General features: G+C 39.4%; 1 protein-coding gene and 1 long non-coding RNA gene across 5 annotated transcripts in view; one reads left to right on the forward strand and one right to left on the reverse strand.

The window, feature by feature from the left end:
• Positions 1–8,069: 8,069 nt before the first annotated feature.
• Positions 8,070–8,926, reverse strand: LOC112251725. 3 transcript variants are annotated; one of them, XR_002953697.1, is made up of 2 exons: positions 8,794–8,926; positions 8,070–8,436 (listed from the first exon to the last, which is right to left on the reverse strand). It is a non-coding gene; the product is annotated as an uncharacterized LOC112251725 (long non-coding RNA). The 3 variants fall into 3 exon arrangements; XR_002953696.1 differs by having other exon boundaries at positions 8,070–8,636; XR_002953698.1 differs by having other exon boundaries at positions 8,541–8,926.
• Positions 8,927–13,555: 4,629 nt separating this feature from the next.
• The window catches only part of arhgap20b (Rho GTPase activating protein 20b), a 42,176-nt gene continuing 39,335 nt past the window's right edge, over positions 13,556–16,396 (forward strand). For both annotated transcript variants that reach the window (XM_024420221.2, XM_024420222.2), the window contains exon 1: positions 13,556–13,888. In XM_024420221.2, the coding sequence (XP_024275989.1) occupies positions 13,814–13,888 (75 nt within the window). In that variant the 5' untranslated portion in view covers positions 13,556–13,813. The remainder of the gene's footprint in view (positions 13,889–16,396) is intronic.

Below are 16,396 nucleotides of genomic sequence, written 5' to 3' on the forward strand. Positions count from 1 at the left end.
GTTATTTTGTTATGGTGTAGTTTGTCAGGAGCAGATGATTTCAGTAAGTAATCACATTTACTGTACATAATAAAGAATATGGTCATAGACACATTTCAACAAAAAACAGGGCCAGTTACTGTATTTCTGCAAGGCAAAATTGAAAAGCAGGACTAATGCCGCACTACTGACATTTCTACTAAGCTTCATTTTAGCAAGGTATCTACATTGTGTAACAATATCAAATATTTTTGTTATGAAATGAAACATTGTTTTTTCCCAGCAATGTTCATTTACTTTCAAAACAAGTATAGCATACAAATTACAAGAAATTGATCGGAAGACATCACAATCCACAGTCAAAAATAAGAAAATCTGAAGGAGACAGGATATTGATTTATTTTAAATTGAAATGATGTTTATGACAGTTACTATGCATTTCCTGTCTGGTCAAATATTATGGTCATAAACAAGCTGATGCAGCTCTCTGATGTTCTCCATTTGCATTACATTAAATATCACGTTTTCAGACACGTCAATGAGACAACCAATTTGTATTTGCAACCAAAATTATTATTTGTTTACCATGCTAATATCAATGGCTTATATTCAGTATCTTGTGTTTTTTTGTTACAGTACAAATTGTAAACTACTACAATGCTGACTTCCAAGTAAGACCATCTCATTTGAGATTGAGAAACATGCGATATGATAAAAAATAAGGCTGTCTTGCTGTCTTAATTTGTGATATGACATTTCTAGTTGGTGCTCCAATGAAAATATTAAAATGAATTCTGTCTCTTTAACTCATAGTATTGTAGCAAATTTTGGGACTAACCCGACTGTCAAGACAACACCTTAACCATTACACCAAGAGGTCCGAACCTCTTGAGGAGGTTGCTTTAAAGTCACTACTCTTCTTTTGGGAGAATGTGCCCCAAGCTTTTTTGGGGGGGGGAGTTCCACTGACTGTCAAGCTAACACCTTAACCGTTACGCCAAGAGGTCCGAAAAACACACTCCAGCTATTTTTGGAGTTGAAACCTTTTGCTGTTGAAAACCAATATCTCAAGTATAAATACAGTAATGTACACACATTTAAGGGTAAAAATTGGAAGCAAAATTGTGTTTTTTAGGCAACTGCACATGTCAAGGATAGTGCCATTAAAAGAGTTGGTCAAATGTCATTGGCTCTCCAATGGCGCAGTGGTCTAAGGTACTGCATCTCAGTGCTAGAGGTGTCACTGCAGACCCTGATTTGATTCCAGGCTGTATCACAACCGACTGTGATTGGGAGTCCCATAGGGCGGTGCACAATTGGCCCATTATTGTCTGGGTTAGGGTTTGGCTGGGGTAGGCTGTCATTGTAAATAAGAATTTATTCTTAACTGGCTTGCCTAGTTAAATCAAAATAAATGGGCCTTGGCCCTTACTTGCGGGAACAAAAGAGGACAAAAGAGCAAAGGTCCACCCCCCACACTTGTGTCATGTCATACCTACACCATCTATTGAGATGTGCCTTTTGTTAAGTAAATAAATGAGGTGAAAGGAGACTGGAGTAGGACTTAAGGTCCCAACCATGGTGAAAATATGATCAATTCAAATGTGAGGTAGTTCACAATATTATGCACCAGGTGGCATGAGTAAGATAAGTTTATCTCAGCTGCTTGAAAACATTTATTCGAACAATGTATATGTTTTAAACAGCGTAATGCAAACAGTAAATCCATTTTCAAAATGTAGTTGCCTTTTCAAAACAGCAAATACTATCAGCAAAACTATATGATACCCTCAAAACTGCAAATACATTCACATTCTGCCCCCTAAAAAAATCCATAAAATCAGATTCTATGCATTCACTTGATAACTATCCAAATAGTAATGACTATCCACATCAAATAAAATATTTTTCTTGATCAAATAACATGGGAAATAAGCACTTTTTTGTCAGGATTCATTCCTTTTACCATCATTACAAACCACTTCATAAAATGTACGCTATTACTGTATTGTAGCCTACATAGGCTGGTCAGGTAGGTTTGTGCATGTAGGCCTAGACCTTTCATCACCAATCAGAAAAACAATGTACGCCTACAATGTAGTAATTGTGTACATCGAGACATGATGTGGTTTGTGATGATGTTAAAAAGAATGAACCACAGACCATAGAAAATCGCAAATGCACAGCAAGTATTTATCAATTATCGACAATTGACATGTGAGGTGAAAAGATATTACATTTTTTTTTCTCAGTCAATTTGGTGCCATTTGGTGCCAAGTATGTGGTACATTTTCACAAATCTAAGCACAAAAGTCATCAATATGTCTCATGTTTCAAAACTCTAAGCACATTTTCAATTGAGTACAACACTCTTAGCACTTTTTTCTATCTAGGGTTATTCGGAGGTAAAATGGTTATTCGGATGTCCCTTTGAAGAACCCTTTCTGGTTCCATGTCAAACCCTTTTAGTTCCAGGTAGAACCTTTTTGGGTTCCATCTGGAACCCAAAAAGGGTGTTCCTATGGGGACAGCCGAAGAACCCTTTTTTCTAAGCGTGAACAAACAAATTCACAAAGTCACTTGTTCACTGCACCAAATCACACTTTCAATTTGGATACATATTCAAGCTAAGTAGCTTCTTTTCAAAATGCAATAGTCATTGCACTTTTGATATGATTGTCATTTTTTAACAATACAGTTAACTATCACTTGATCAAACTTCTCAAAATTGATCAATCAAATAAAACTTTCTTTGTCACATGCGCCGAATACAAGTGTCGACTTTAATGTGAAATGCTTACTTACAAGCCCTTAACCAACAGTGCAGTTCAAGAAGAAGAACATATTTACCAAGTTGGCTAAAATAAAAAGCAATAATAAAAAGTAACACAATGAGAATAACAATAACAAGGCTATATACAGGGGGCACTGGTACCGAGTCAGTGTGCAGGGGTACAGGCTAGTTGAGGTAATCTGTACATGTAGGTGGGGGCGAAGTAACTATGCATAGGTAACAAACAAACAGCGAGTAGCACCAGTGTACAGGGGTGGGGGGGGGTGTCAATGTAAATTGTCCGGTGGTGATATTTATGAATTGTTCAGCAGTCTAATGGCTTGGGGGTAGAAGCTGTTGAGGAGCCTTTTGGTACTAGATTTTCCATGCGGTAGCAGAGAAAACAATCTATAACTTGAGTGTCTGGAGTCTCAGACAATTTTCTGGCCTTTCCTCTGACACCGCCTATTATGTAGGTCCTGGATGGCAGGAAGCTTGGAGCGCCTTATGGTCAGATGCCGAGCAGTTGCTATACCATGCAACCGGGCAGGATGCTCTCTATGGTGCAGCTGTAGAACCTTTTGAGGATCTGGGGGCCCATGCCAAATCTTTTCAGTCTCCTGAAGGGGAAAAGGTTTTGTTGTGCCCTCTTCACGACTGTCTTGGTATGTTTGAAATTCTTTAAAAAAAAAATGTTTACCCCTTTTTCTCCCCAATTTCATGGTATCAAATTGTTAGTAGCTATTATCTTGTCTCATCGCTACAACGCCCGTACGGGCTCAGGAGAGACCAAGGTTGAAAGTCAGGGACAGCACTGACAAATGAACAGAGCAGTACTGCATGAATCGGCTGACATGACATATGGTCTTCCCAAAGACCCATGTGCTTTTCACAAATCTGGCCTGAAAAACAGAACATATGTTACAGTAATATAAAACAATCTGAGTTTTCATAAAGTAAAGACTTCCTTATAAATATATAAAACAAGTGGTAGCCAAAACTTACAATTATGCCAATTTGGATGATCATCTGATGAAAAAATTGTTCAAACTTGCATAATCAACAGTGTACAGCCATACAGTGGGGAGAACAAGTATTTGATACACTGCCGATTTTGCAGGTTTTCCTACTTACAAAGCATGTAGAGGTCTGTAATTTTTATCATAGGTACACTTCAACTGTGAGAGACGGAATCTAAAACAAAAATCCAGAAAATCACATTGTATGATTTTTAAGTAATTCATTTGCATTTTATTGCATGACGTAAGTATTTGATCACCTACCAACCAGTAAGAATTCCGGCTCTCACAGACCTGTTTTTCTTTAAGAAGCCCTCCGGTTCTCCACTCATCACCTGTATTAACTGCTCCTGTTTGAACTCGTTACCTGTATAAAGGGCACCTGTCCACACACTCAATCAAACAGACTCCAACCTCTCCACAATGGCCAAGACCAGAGAGCTGTGTAAGGACATCAGGGATAAAATTGTAGACCTGCACAAGGCTGGGATGGGCTACAGGACAATAGGCAAGCAGCTTGGTGAGAAGGCAACATCTGTTGGCACAATTATTAGAAAATGGGAGAAGTTCAAAATGACGTTCAATCACCCTCAGTCTGGGGCTCCATGCAAGATCTCACCTCATGGGGCATTAATGATCATGAGGAAGGTGAGGGATCAGCCCAGAACTACACGGCAGGACCTGGTCAATGACCTGAAGAGAGCTGGGACCAGTCTCAAAGAAAACCATTAGTAACACACTACGCCGTCATGGATTAAAATCCTGCGGCGCACGCAAGGTCCCCCTGCTCAAGCCAGCGCATGTCCAGGCCCGTCTGAAGTTTGCCAATGACCATCTGGATGATCCAGAGGAGGAATGGGAGAAGGTCATGTGGTCTGATTAGACAAAAATAGAGCTTTTTGGTCTAAACTCCACTCGCCGTGTTTGGAGGAAGAAGAAGGATGAGTACAATCCCTAGAACACCATCACAACTGTGAAGCATGGAGGTGGAAACATCATTCTTTGGGGATGCTTTTCCGCAAAGGGGAAAGGATGACTGCACCGTATTGAGGGGAGGATGGATGGGGCCATGTATCGCGGGATCTTGGCCAACTACCTCCTTCCCTCAGTAAGAGCATTGAAGATGGGTCACGGCTGGGTCTTCCAGCATGACAACGACCCGAAACACACAGCCAGGGCAACTAAGGAGTGGCTCCGTATGAAGCATCTCAAGGTCCTGGAGTGGCCTAGCCAGTCTCCAGACCAGAACCCAATAGATAATCTTTGGAAGGAGCTGAAAGTCCGTATTGCCTAGCGACAGCCCTGAAATCTGAAGGATCTGGAGAAGGTCTATATGGAGGAGTGGGCCAAAATCCCTGCTGCAGTGTGTGCAAACCTGGTCAAGAACTACAGGAAACGTATGATCTCTGTAATTGCAAACAAAGGTTTCTGTACCAAATATTAAGTATTGCTTTTCTGATGTATCAAATACTTATGTCATGCAATAAAATGCTAATTAATTACTTACAAATCATACAATGTGATTTTCGGGATTTTTGTTTTAGATTCCGTCTCTCACAGTTGAAGTGTACCTATGATAAAAATGACAGACCTCTACATGCGTTGTAAGTAAGAAAACCTGCAAAATCAGCAGTGTATCAAATACTTGTTCTCCCCACTGTATTTGAATAATAGGTCGATTAGATAATCTGGCCACAGTAGCCGTACACCCCCAGGGCACAGATGTCATGCTGATCATTATGCAGTTGATTTGCATTTAATCAAAGACTAATTCATCACCTCTATGAGAAAGATACAAGAGGTGATAGAGTTTAACAGGAGAGAGTGAAAGCTGTAAGGGGGACTGAACTGTATCCCTTACGGTGCAGAGATGAGTGCCTAACAGTCCACAAAAACCTGGACCTCTGTGAGGCAGTACAACATTCAAATACTGTACACCTGTTACAGTATTCCCCCTCTCTCAAGTACAAAAGTCCTCAAGCACAAGACCCTGCCTTTGAACCGGAGAACACTTCCCTGATGCCTGAGAAAGACGGGACAAATCCCAACTCTGTCACCAGTGTAACAGTAGAGAGTAAGAGCTGTAAGAGGGACTCAAATTGAGAGCTGTAACAGGGACTTCTTGATGCTATATGTGTGAAGGAATTCTCCAGTGACAAGGAAAATATTTTTATTTTAACTAGGCAAGTCAGTTAAGAACAAATTCTTATTTTCAATGACAGCCTAGAAACAGTGTGTTAACTGCCTGTTCAGGGGCAGAATGACAGATTTGTACCTTGTCAGCTCGGGGGGTTTGAACTTGCAACGCTCTAACCAGATATGAACATATGAACAAGTTGAGGTTCTAGGTCCTTGGTATTTTGGTAGGGTAAGACAGTTGTAGGTTACTAATCTTAATAAGGTCTTTATAAGTCAAAGCCTACTCTACAAAATCTAAATATATTTAATTATTTATAATTACAGAAAAATACAGACTGTGGCTTTAAAGACTGCACAGAAATTATGCACTTAAAAACAACTAATAGTCATAAACAGGTATAGCCCATATGTGACATTTTCTATTTAGCTGAGGTAATTTACCAGAATAAAAGGAGTGTTGAGTAGAGTAATAATTAAATCAGCAACTGACAAATTAATAATAAACAAACATGTGACAGAATGCATCTGCTTCTTTATCACAATGTGGCAAGCAACACTATTCCCATTAAAGTGAAATGATGATAATGACTGAATAAGCTATAATGAGTAAATTCTTGGTCGTTGAATTTTGTGACTCAGTCCCATATTTGTTTTTGTTACATTTTTTGTCCTCTCATACAGGAGGAGTCCAGCCCTAGTTCACACAGGAGTCCTCAGAACAGCCTCAATTAGTCAGGGAATGGACTTTACAAGGTGTTGAAAGCGTTCCACAAGTTGGCTGGATGTCCTTTGGGTGGTGGACCATTCTTGATACACATGGGAAACTGTTGGGTGTGAAAAACCCAGCAGCATTACAGTTCTTGACATAATCCGGTGAGCCTGGAATCTACTACCATACCCTGCTCAAAGACACTTACATTTGTCTTGCCCATTCACTCTATGAATGGCGCACATACACAATCCAAGTCTCAATTGTCTCAAGGCTTAAAAATCCTTCGTCAACCTGTCTCCTCCCCTTCATCTACACTGATTGAAGTGGATGTAAAAATGCACATCAATAGGGGATCATAGCATTGACCTGGATTCACTTGCATAATGTTTTGTACACCCAGTGTACAGTGTAGTGATACTGGGTGGTTTTGGTACTATGTCGGTAGATTACAATGATATTCAGTGTTGATGACAAATGATAATGATGGGTGATAGATCGCTCCATGTACTGTAGGGATTACTATTTTTTTATGTGTTATCTGCATGTTGTATATTCCATCTGGGACTACGTTGGAAACAAGTTAATTTTGCTTTAATTTGTTATCCCCTGGGTTGCATCTTTTTTCAAAATAAATCAGCAAATCGATCCATATTTATTGACTGCTGTTGCTATGCAGTATGTGAGTCAAACACTGCTATCTAATCACAAGATAGTACAGACATCCGCTCTTACTCAAGCGCATGTGGCTTTGTGAGCACAGGAAGGCATGTGGGTCTGACAGATAAAGGGTGGTATTTGACAGAAATATCCAAAGGCAGGTTATTGAACATAATAATAGGCCTTGTAAAAGCATAGATTGCAAGATAAATAAAAATTTGGTGCGTGCTTATATTTGTCCTATTTCACACGTTAATAAGCATGTGTGAATTGTAAATGTGCATATACCATCTCTCCCTGAAACACCCTCAGAGTGTGGTCACAGCCAAGGTCTGCCATTTTCAAAAGCAACGCTGGAGCATTTAGGGTTAAGTGCCTTGCTCAAGGGCACGTCGACAGATTTTTCACCTCGTTGGCTCAGGTCTAAGGCTCAAATCGCTAGGAAACCTGCCGCCCTATAAATAAGTTATATATCTCCAACTGCTCTATATCTCCCTTAATTTAAAGCAACATTTTGTTCAATATTAGAATAAACTCTCCTTTAATTTCTTCCATGATAACCAATTTGTGCTGAGCATTGTAGAACAATGTGCCATCGCTCACCATACCAGTCTGTCACCCAGTGATTACTTGACATCGGTAGTGGGTCAGTCACCCTTATGTACTTAATTTAGGCCTACAAAAAGTGCTTAGAAACCTGATGAAAAGTTACCTATAGAAATGCAATCTCTATTCCATTTCTATGTATTTGTCTATACACATCGTCTTTACATATGCTAGGGACCTCAAGTTTACCCAGTACATTATTTAATACAGGGACACACACATTTGTTACACAGTGTACCAAGTGTCATCATACAAACTTACACAAATACATGAGACATTAGTGACAGTGCAAGATCATGTACACCATCACAGTACATTTTCACACAATCAAATGTTTTGCCAGAGAAAGCCTAACGGGGTAACAGTGAAAGTCACTTGAAGGTTTATGAAGTGATCTTCTTTGAAGTCAGTCTGGTGGGAGATGCTCAGCAGACAAGTGACCCCTCACTTGGGGTATTTGACAAACTGACACCCTGTCATACTGAGTGTCCAACTCAGCTTGTCAAATACACTAAGTGGGGGGCCTTCTCTCACAGTTGCAGACGACGAGCCTGTAGTAAGGAAATAATGGACATTTGTGTAATGTTTAAACATTCAAATACTCCCTGACCAAACATTTACCTCCAGGCTCCAGGTGATGTTTTGTCCTGATTACCTTTTTTGTTTTGGTGTACTTGACTGTAACCAGTGGAGTATCCAGGACTTCCCACTATCAAATGTTTGTTTAGGGTAGATAACAGTTCCATTGATACTTTTTGTGAAACCACAAATCCAATAGAAACAACAAGAGCCATTACATTTGGAAATATCAATACATTATACTGTATAATGTATTCCAAAGTTGTACAGATTTGTTATGTCAATTGAATGAATTATCAATAAAACCATGAAACAATATCATGTCATACCTTTGTGACCAGACCTCTAGTTGAAAAGGTGGATGTTTAGTGCATGCCCCAATGATTTCTTCGTCGAGTTCTCTCCTTTGACCAAACAGGGACAGAGACGCTGATGATACTGTGCATCTGACAACACGTCTGATCGTTAATAACTAAGCCTTGACACAAAGAGGAAGCTAAAATGAGGAAGATAGCGGCAAGGCTAGCTAGCAGGAAATATCTGAAACCAAAGTGACAACATGTCATGGTTGTGAAATGCTTCAGTTGGCAGTTTGAAATTTAGTTAAGGCCAATTGCATAGTTTGACAAAGTGTTCCATTATTTCAGTCACTTTGTCAATTCAGTTTCAGAGATCCATGCATATAGCGTGGAAAGCAAATTATGTCTTAATGAAAGTAAAAGCACACTGTTAATGTTTTTCATTCTCCTGTGTTCACTGTTCAGTCCACAGCTATTGTGACAAACAATAGATTGCTTATTTGTTTGCAGTCATTGAAGTACTATTTGTCAATGCAATGCAATAACATTACAGGGACTCAATACCCTGGTGATAGTGTGGGTTGTGTTTGTGTCAACATGTCAGATTCAACACAACACAAGTCATTTTCTTGGTACTTAATTATACTAAACACAAATATGAGCACAACACGTAAGGTGCTGGTCCCATGTTTCATGAGCTGAAATTAAAGATCCCAGAAATGCTCCATACATTCAAGAAGCTTATTTCTCTCAAATTGTGTACACAAATTTGTTTACATCCCCATAGTGAGCATTTCTCCTTTGCCAAGATAATCCCTCCACCTGACCTGGCATATCAAGAAGTTGATTGAACAGTGTGATCATTACACAGGTGCACCTTGTGCTGGGGAAAATAAAATACCACTCTAAAATGTGGAGTTTTGCCACACAACACAATGCCACAGATGTCTTGAGGGAGCATGCAATTGGCATGCTAACTGCAGGAATTTTAATTTCTCTACCATAAGCTGCCCCCAACGTGTTTTTAGAGAATTTGGCAGTACGTCCAACCGGCCTCACATCCGCAGGCCACATGTAACCACGGCAGCCCAGGACCTCCACATGTGGTTTATTCACCTGTGGGATCATCTGAGACAAGCCACCCAGACAGCTGATTAAACCGAGGAGTATTTCTCTGTAATAAAGGACTTTTGCACGGAAAAACAGATTCTGATCGGCTGGGCCTGGCTCCAAAGTGGGTGAGCCTGCCCTCCAAAGCTCACCCATGTCTGCGCCCCTGCCCAGTCATGGGAAAAAATTGTCGCAGTTGTTGCATGTTTCGTTTTATATTATTTGTGTTCAGTATACCGTATAGCAAGCCATGGCCACATGACTCGCTGTCTGTAGGAGTGAATGGGGTGGTGTACATAAGGAACTGGCCACACCATGACATTCATGCAAGTAATATAATATACACCGAACAAAAATATAAGCACAACATGCAACATTTTAAAAGATTTGATTGAGTTACAGTTCGTATAAGGAAGTCAGTCAATTGAAATACATTCAATAGGCCCTAATCTATAGATTTCACATGACTGGGAATACAGATATGCATCTGTTGTTCACAGATACCTTTAGGGGCATGGTTCAGAAAACCAGTCAGTAACTGGTGTGACCACCATTGACTAAAGCGTCTGAATTTTATATTTAACCTTTATTTAACTAGGCAAGTCAGTTAAGAATACATTTTTACTGACAATGACGGCCTACACTGGCCAAATCCGGACGATGCTGGGCCAATTGTGCGCCGTCCTATGGGACTCCCAATCACAGCCAGTTGTGATACAGCCTGGATTCAAACCAAGGTGTCTGCAATGGCACCTCTAGCACTGCGATGCAGTGCCTTAGACTGCTGCGCCACTCGGGAGCCCCCTGAATATTTATGTACATATAATATTTCAGATTTTATTTTTAATACATTTGCAAAAAAAAGTCTAAAACCCTGTTTGTGCTTTGTAATTATGGGTTATTGTGTGTATTTTCTAAATCCATTTTAGAATAAAAGTGTAACGTAACAAAATGTGAAAATTAGCTATAGAATTACCCTGCTTATTATCCTGGTGATTTTTTAAATCAATGATACCGCAATCATACAACTGTCAAAATGAATGTGTGGTCAGGTACAGGTTAGCAGCTTCCACTGTTTTTATCTTTCAGTTGCCTGCTTTTTAACTTATATAATTCCCTTATTTGAGGGGATACTACGAAATGGCAAAAATGAATGGCCAATGTTTTAAGCAGCTTCATCCATGACAACTGAATATTTGTAGGTTTTAATGTGTCAGAGACACATAAATAAACTCACAGCTTCATTTCACAGGGTGTGTGAGTGCGAACAGTCAGTTAACATCTAAAAGAAAAAACACTTCCTCAGAACATTCACTTCCCTCTCTTAAAACACTGTTTGGTTGAAGTAAATACTTAAAGGACAACGCCTCCACTTTTAACATTTGGGTTGTTATAAAGTATTTAGTGATGTCCTACACCATTTTAGTGTAATTTTTGGATTTCATGTCGATTGACTGCTTAGTGATGAGCAAAACCAGAAATTGCTTCTCTGTGACATTTTCAAATAGAATCCCTGAGATGACTAGCAAGACATTTGGACAGTCATTTACAGCTAACTATAAAAACCGTCTGGAGTTTTCTGATCAACTCCCTGCTATATGTTTCTCCGGTTGTCTTTGTCTAATAACAGCTGTACATATTTTAAACCTATGATATTTATAGTCAGCTTACTCCAATATTTTCCTGTTGTTCAAGGCTCAAACTACCATGATTCCATTTGGCAAAACCACTCCCACCAGGGTTGCAGCTCCGGCAGCAATTGTGTCCTTTCCCAAATAGCCTATATTGTCATATTGAATTACTTGTAAATGTCATTCTTTTTATTAGTTCCTATAGGCCTTCAATGTTGTTGGATGGTTGCTTGGACAGTCGCTGAGGCTGTATTTGTTTGGTATCATGAAAACACTTTATTTCAGATGCAGCAGGTTTATCTAGCTAGCAATGCTAACGTGAGCACCAAAGCCAATTAAACAGGCTGAGAGACTAGAATTCCGTAATGACTGGCCTGTAAATTTCATAATAAATGTTGTGTTCTTCTAACAGACCTAGATGTTGTTTGGACTGTTTAAGACAGTCGCTAAGATGAAACTTGGCTGTTATTAGTGCAAGCACTATTATTTTGAATGTTGCAGTTGGGCTAGCTAGCATGATAACTAGAAGGAAGAGGCTATATGGACACGCCTGGTGGCAAAAATTTATTTTGTATGTCGTGCAGTGAGTTGAGTTGGGAGGAACGGATTCAGTTCAGTCAGTCGTTCTCATGAGCCCTCCCCAGGTAGTTTGTTTATGCTTGTGGCTAGAAACTAAAGCGAGACTTTTCAGAATCATTCAGTAATGGTTAGTATTTTCTTTTATATAAAACTGGTAGACGTTAATGCCGTAGTTGTACATTTTCGGTGAAAATCACGACAATAACCCAATTGAGTCAATTGACGCACCAGTCAGTTTAAGCTAGAGATATCTTTTTCACATTGGATGCGTCTCAATCCACCGCATCAGCCTATGTCGCACTTCCGAAAATAAATTAATTTTCTTTGCATTATTCGAGGTCTGACAACACTGCATTTTTTTTTGTGTGTTATTTTGACCAGTTGTGATTTTCTGCAAAGAAATGCTCTAAATGACCATTTATTTTATTCATTTATTTTATTTCACCTTTATTTAACCAGGTAGGCTAGTTGAGAACAAGTTCTCATTTGCAACTGCGACCTGGCCAAGCTAAAGCGTAGCAATTCGACACATACAACAACACAGAGTTACACATGGAATAAACAAAACATACAGTCAATAATACATAATAAAGCTGTGTTTTGAAAAATAATCTCTTATTGGTCAGAGATGATAAAGTCACTGATTACTTTGTTTTGTACAACCACCCTCATTTTGACGTCACCACCACAAGCAACTTCAACAATGGCAGTCTGAGACTGAAATATATAAAGAACATAGAGCAGTGGAAGAATTCAGTTTGTTTGAGTCATCAGCCAATATCAATATACCCTCTCTCATTAGTACACAGAACACAAACAGGATTGTATTCCAGCAAATTCACTAACTGATTCTCATCAGCTGTAACTGTAGATTGCCTAAGGTTTACTTGGAACGGTTAGTTTGTTGTTAACATTGAATATACTGTTAATTTTGACTTTAGTGTAAACTTAAATTGGGAATAAATTATTTGATCCTTTATGGAAAAAACACGGGGATTTCTGGTGACCACATGTGAAGTGTTCAAAATACACATGGTTTCACATGTGAAATTTCATATGAAATCGTGTGATTTTCCACATGTGAAATGTGGTTTTTCTGTAAGGGATACCAAGCTACAATACATTTTCTATATTTCAATTGATGCATTGATGAAGGTAGGTTGATGAATGTAGGCCTAACGTTAGTACAATCACACGTCGTTTATGTGCCAACCAACCTTAATGGACTGTACTAGTGTAACACTATAAGCTGTACCTGTTGCATTAGGAACTTGAATCCTCTCCAACCTCAGTCATACCACAGGAAGAGGTTGAGAGCACTGTGCAGCCTCAACTCACCACAACTCCCTCCTTACTGCCCCCTGGGTGAAGGCTGGATAATAAAGTGTAACCCGAGAAGGTCCTCCTGACCGACTGTCTGCCCCATCCTCAGTGTGCTGCACACTGGCTACTGTGTGAGGAGACTGGGATGGGATATCCTTATTTAGTCAGTGGGGTGGAAAGAGGGAGGCCCAGCTCAGAAAGCAGTGAGATTTGGGAAAGGGCAGGAAAAGGGTGCCTCTTACGGTACCACTCTAATGGGCTCTCAGTACAAACAAATTATTTTGTCAAACAAAGTGTGACTATGATTTTTTGCTACATTTAAAAACTTTCCTCTGTAATGAACGGCAGCATCGAAGTGCACCAGGACATTACACTGACTGCGTTTGTGACCTGCTGGGCTTAAAAAGATGACCCCTCAACAAAGCATTGGCTCCCACTCCAAAGTAAACTGCAATGAGTCAAGGATTCCAGAGAAGGAGAAGGTAAGTTCTTCTTACTTCATTTTCTTTCACTTTCTACATTAGGTACTGTGCAATCTCAAATCATTGTTTGTGTGTGTGTATGTGTGTTAGGATGCACGTACATCATCAAAGTTATTTGTCAAAGAGTTGATTCATGTTTAGAATGTAGAAGAATGTTTTGTATTCATTTCTGTAAACCAAGCTGAAAGCTGTATCAGGCTTTTATATAACATGTCCTACAATGTAGATGTATAGTGCCTTCACACCCCTTGACTTTTTACACATTTTGTGTTATTACAGCCTGGATTTAAAATGTATTCAATTGAGACTTTGTGTCACTGGCCTACACGCAATACTCCAAAATACGAAAGTGTAATTATATTTTTAGAAATGTTTACAAATTAATTAAAAATGTAAAGCTGAAATTTCTTGAGTCAATGAGTATTCAAGCCCTTTGTTATGGCAAGTCTAAGTAAGTTCAGGTGTAAAAATCAGCTTAACAAGTCGCATAATAAGTAGCATGGACTCACTCTGTGTGCAATGACAGTGTTTAACTAATTTCTGTACTCCACACATACAATTATTTGTAAGGTCCCTCAGTTGAGCAGTGAATTTCAAACACAGATTCAACCACAAAGACCAGGGAGGTTTTCCAATGCTACGCAAAGAAGGTCAGCTATTGGTAGATGGGTAAAAAAAATAAAAGCTGACATTGACTATTCCACTTTGGATGGTGTACCTTTACACCTAGTCACTACAAAGATAGAGGCGTCCTTCCTAACTCAGTTGCCGGAGAAGAAAGAAACCTCTCACGGATTTCACCATGAAAGAGTTTAATGGCTGTGATAGGAGAAAACGGATCAACAACATTGCAGTTACTCCTCAATACTAAACTAAATTTATTTATTTTTTATTCCAGAACACGCATCCTGTTTGCAATAAGGCACTAAAGTAAAACTGCAAAAAATGTGGCAAAGAAATAAATTTATGTCCTGAATACAAAGCGTTATGTTTGGGGAAAATCCAACACAACACATCACTAAGTACCACTCTTCATATTTTCAAGCATGTTGGTGTCTGCATCATGTTATGGGTATGCTTGTCATCGGCAAGAACTAGGGAGTGTTTTTTTAGGATAAAAATAAACTGAAAAGAACTAAGAACAGGCAAAGTCCGAGAAGAAAACCTGGTTCAGTCTGCTTTCCACCAGACACTGGGAGACAAAGTTACCTTTCACCAGGACAATAACCTAAAACACAAGGCCAGATATACACTGGAGTTGGTTACCAAGATGACATTGAATATTCCTGAGTAGCCTAGTTACAGACTTAATTAAATCAGCTTGAAAATCTATGGCAAGACTTGAAAATGTCTGTCTAGCAATGATCAACAACCAACTTGACAGAGCTTGAAGAATTTTTAAAAGAATAATGGGCAAATATTTTACAATCCAGGTGTGCAAAGCTCAGAGACTTACCCAGAAATACTCACAGCTGTAATCACTGCCAAAGGTGATTCAAACATGTATTGACTCACAGGTGTGAATACTTACTGTATGTAAATCAGATTTTCTGTATTGAAATTTCCATAAATTTGCTAACATTTCATCAACAACAAAAAAATCACGTTCTCATTATGGGGTATTGTGTGTAGATGGGTGAGAAATATCAATTTAATCCATTTTGAATTCAGGCTGTAACACAACAAAATGTGGAATAAGTCAAGGGGTGTGAACACTTCCTGAAAGAACCATATCAAAAATGGCAGTCCCAATGTATTATCCTCACTTAATTAACATGCTAATGGATTTGTTTGTGGTAAGATTTTTAATTGTGAAACAAACAAGAAATAATAAGAAAAAAACAGAACTTGAGCGTGCATAACTCTTCACCCCCCCCAAAGTCAATACTTTGTAGAGACACCTTTTGCAGCAATTACAGCTGCAAGTCTCTTGGGGTATGTCTCTATAAGCTTGGCACATCTAGCCACTGGGATTTTTGCCCATTCTTCAAGGCAAAACTGCTCCAGCTCCTGCAAGTTGGATGGGTTCTGCTGGTGTTCTGCTGGTTTTTTCTGTCCACTCTGTCCACTCGTAAAGCCCAGCTCTGTGGAGTTTATGGCTTAAAGTGGTCCTATGGACGGACACTCCAATCTCCGCTGTGGAGCTTCGCAGATCCTTCAGGGTTATCTTTGGTCTCTTTGTTGCCTCTCTGATTAATGCCCTCCTTGCCTGGACCGTGAGTTTTGGTGGGTGGCACTCTCTTGACAGGTTTGTTGTGGTGCCATGTTCTTTCCATTTTTTAATAACGGATTTAATGGTGCTCCGTGGGATGTTCAAAGTTTCTGAAAATGTTTTTTATAACCCAACCCTGATCTGTACTTCTCCACAACTTTGTCTCTGGCCTGTTTGGAGAGCTCCTTGGTCTTCCTGGTGCTGTTTGCTTGGTGGTGCCCCTTACTGGTGTTGCAGACTCTGGGGCCTTTCAGAACAAGTGTACATATACTGAGATCATGTGACACTTAGATTGC

The sequence above is a fragment of the Oncorhynchus tshawytscha genome, linkage group LG30 (assembly GCF_018296145.1).
Source record: "Oncorhynchus tshawytscha isolate Ot180627B linkage group LG30, Otsh_v2.0, whole genome shotgun sequence".
In the NCBI taxonomy this organism is placed as follows: Eukaryota; Metazoa; Chordata; class Actinopteri; order Salmoniformes; family Salmonidae; genus Oncorhynchus; species Oncorhynchus tshawytscha.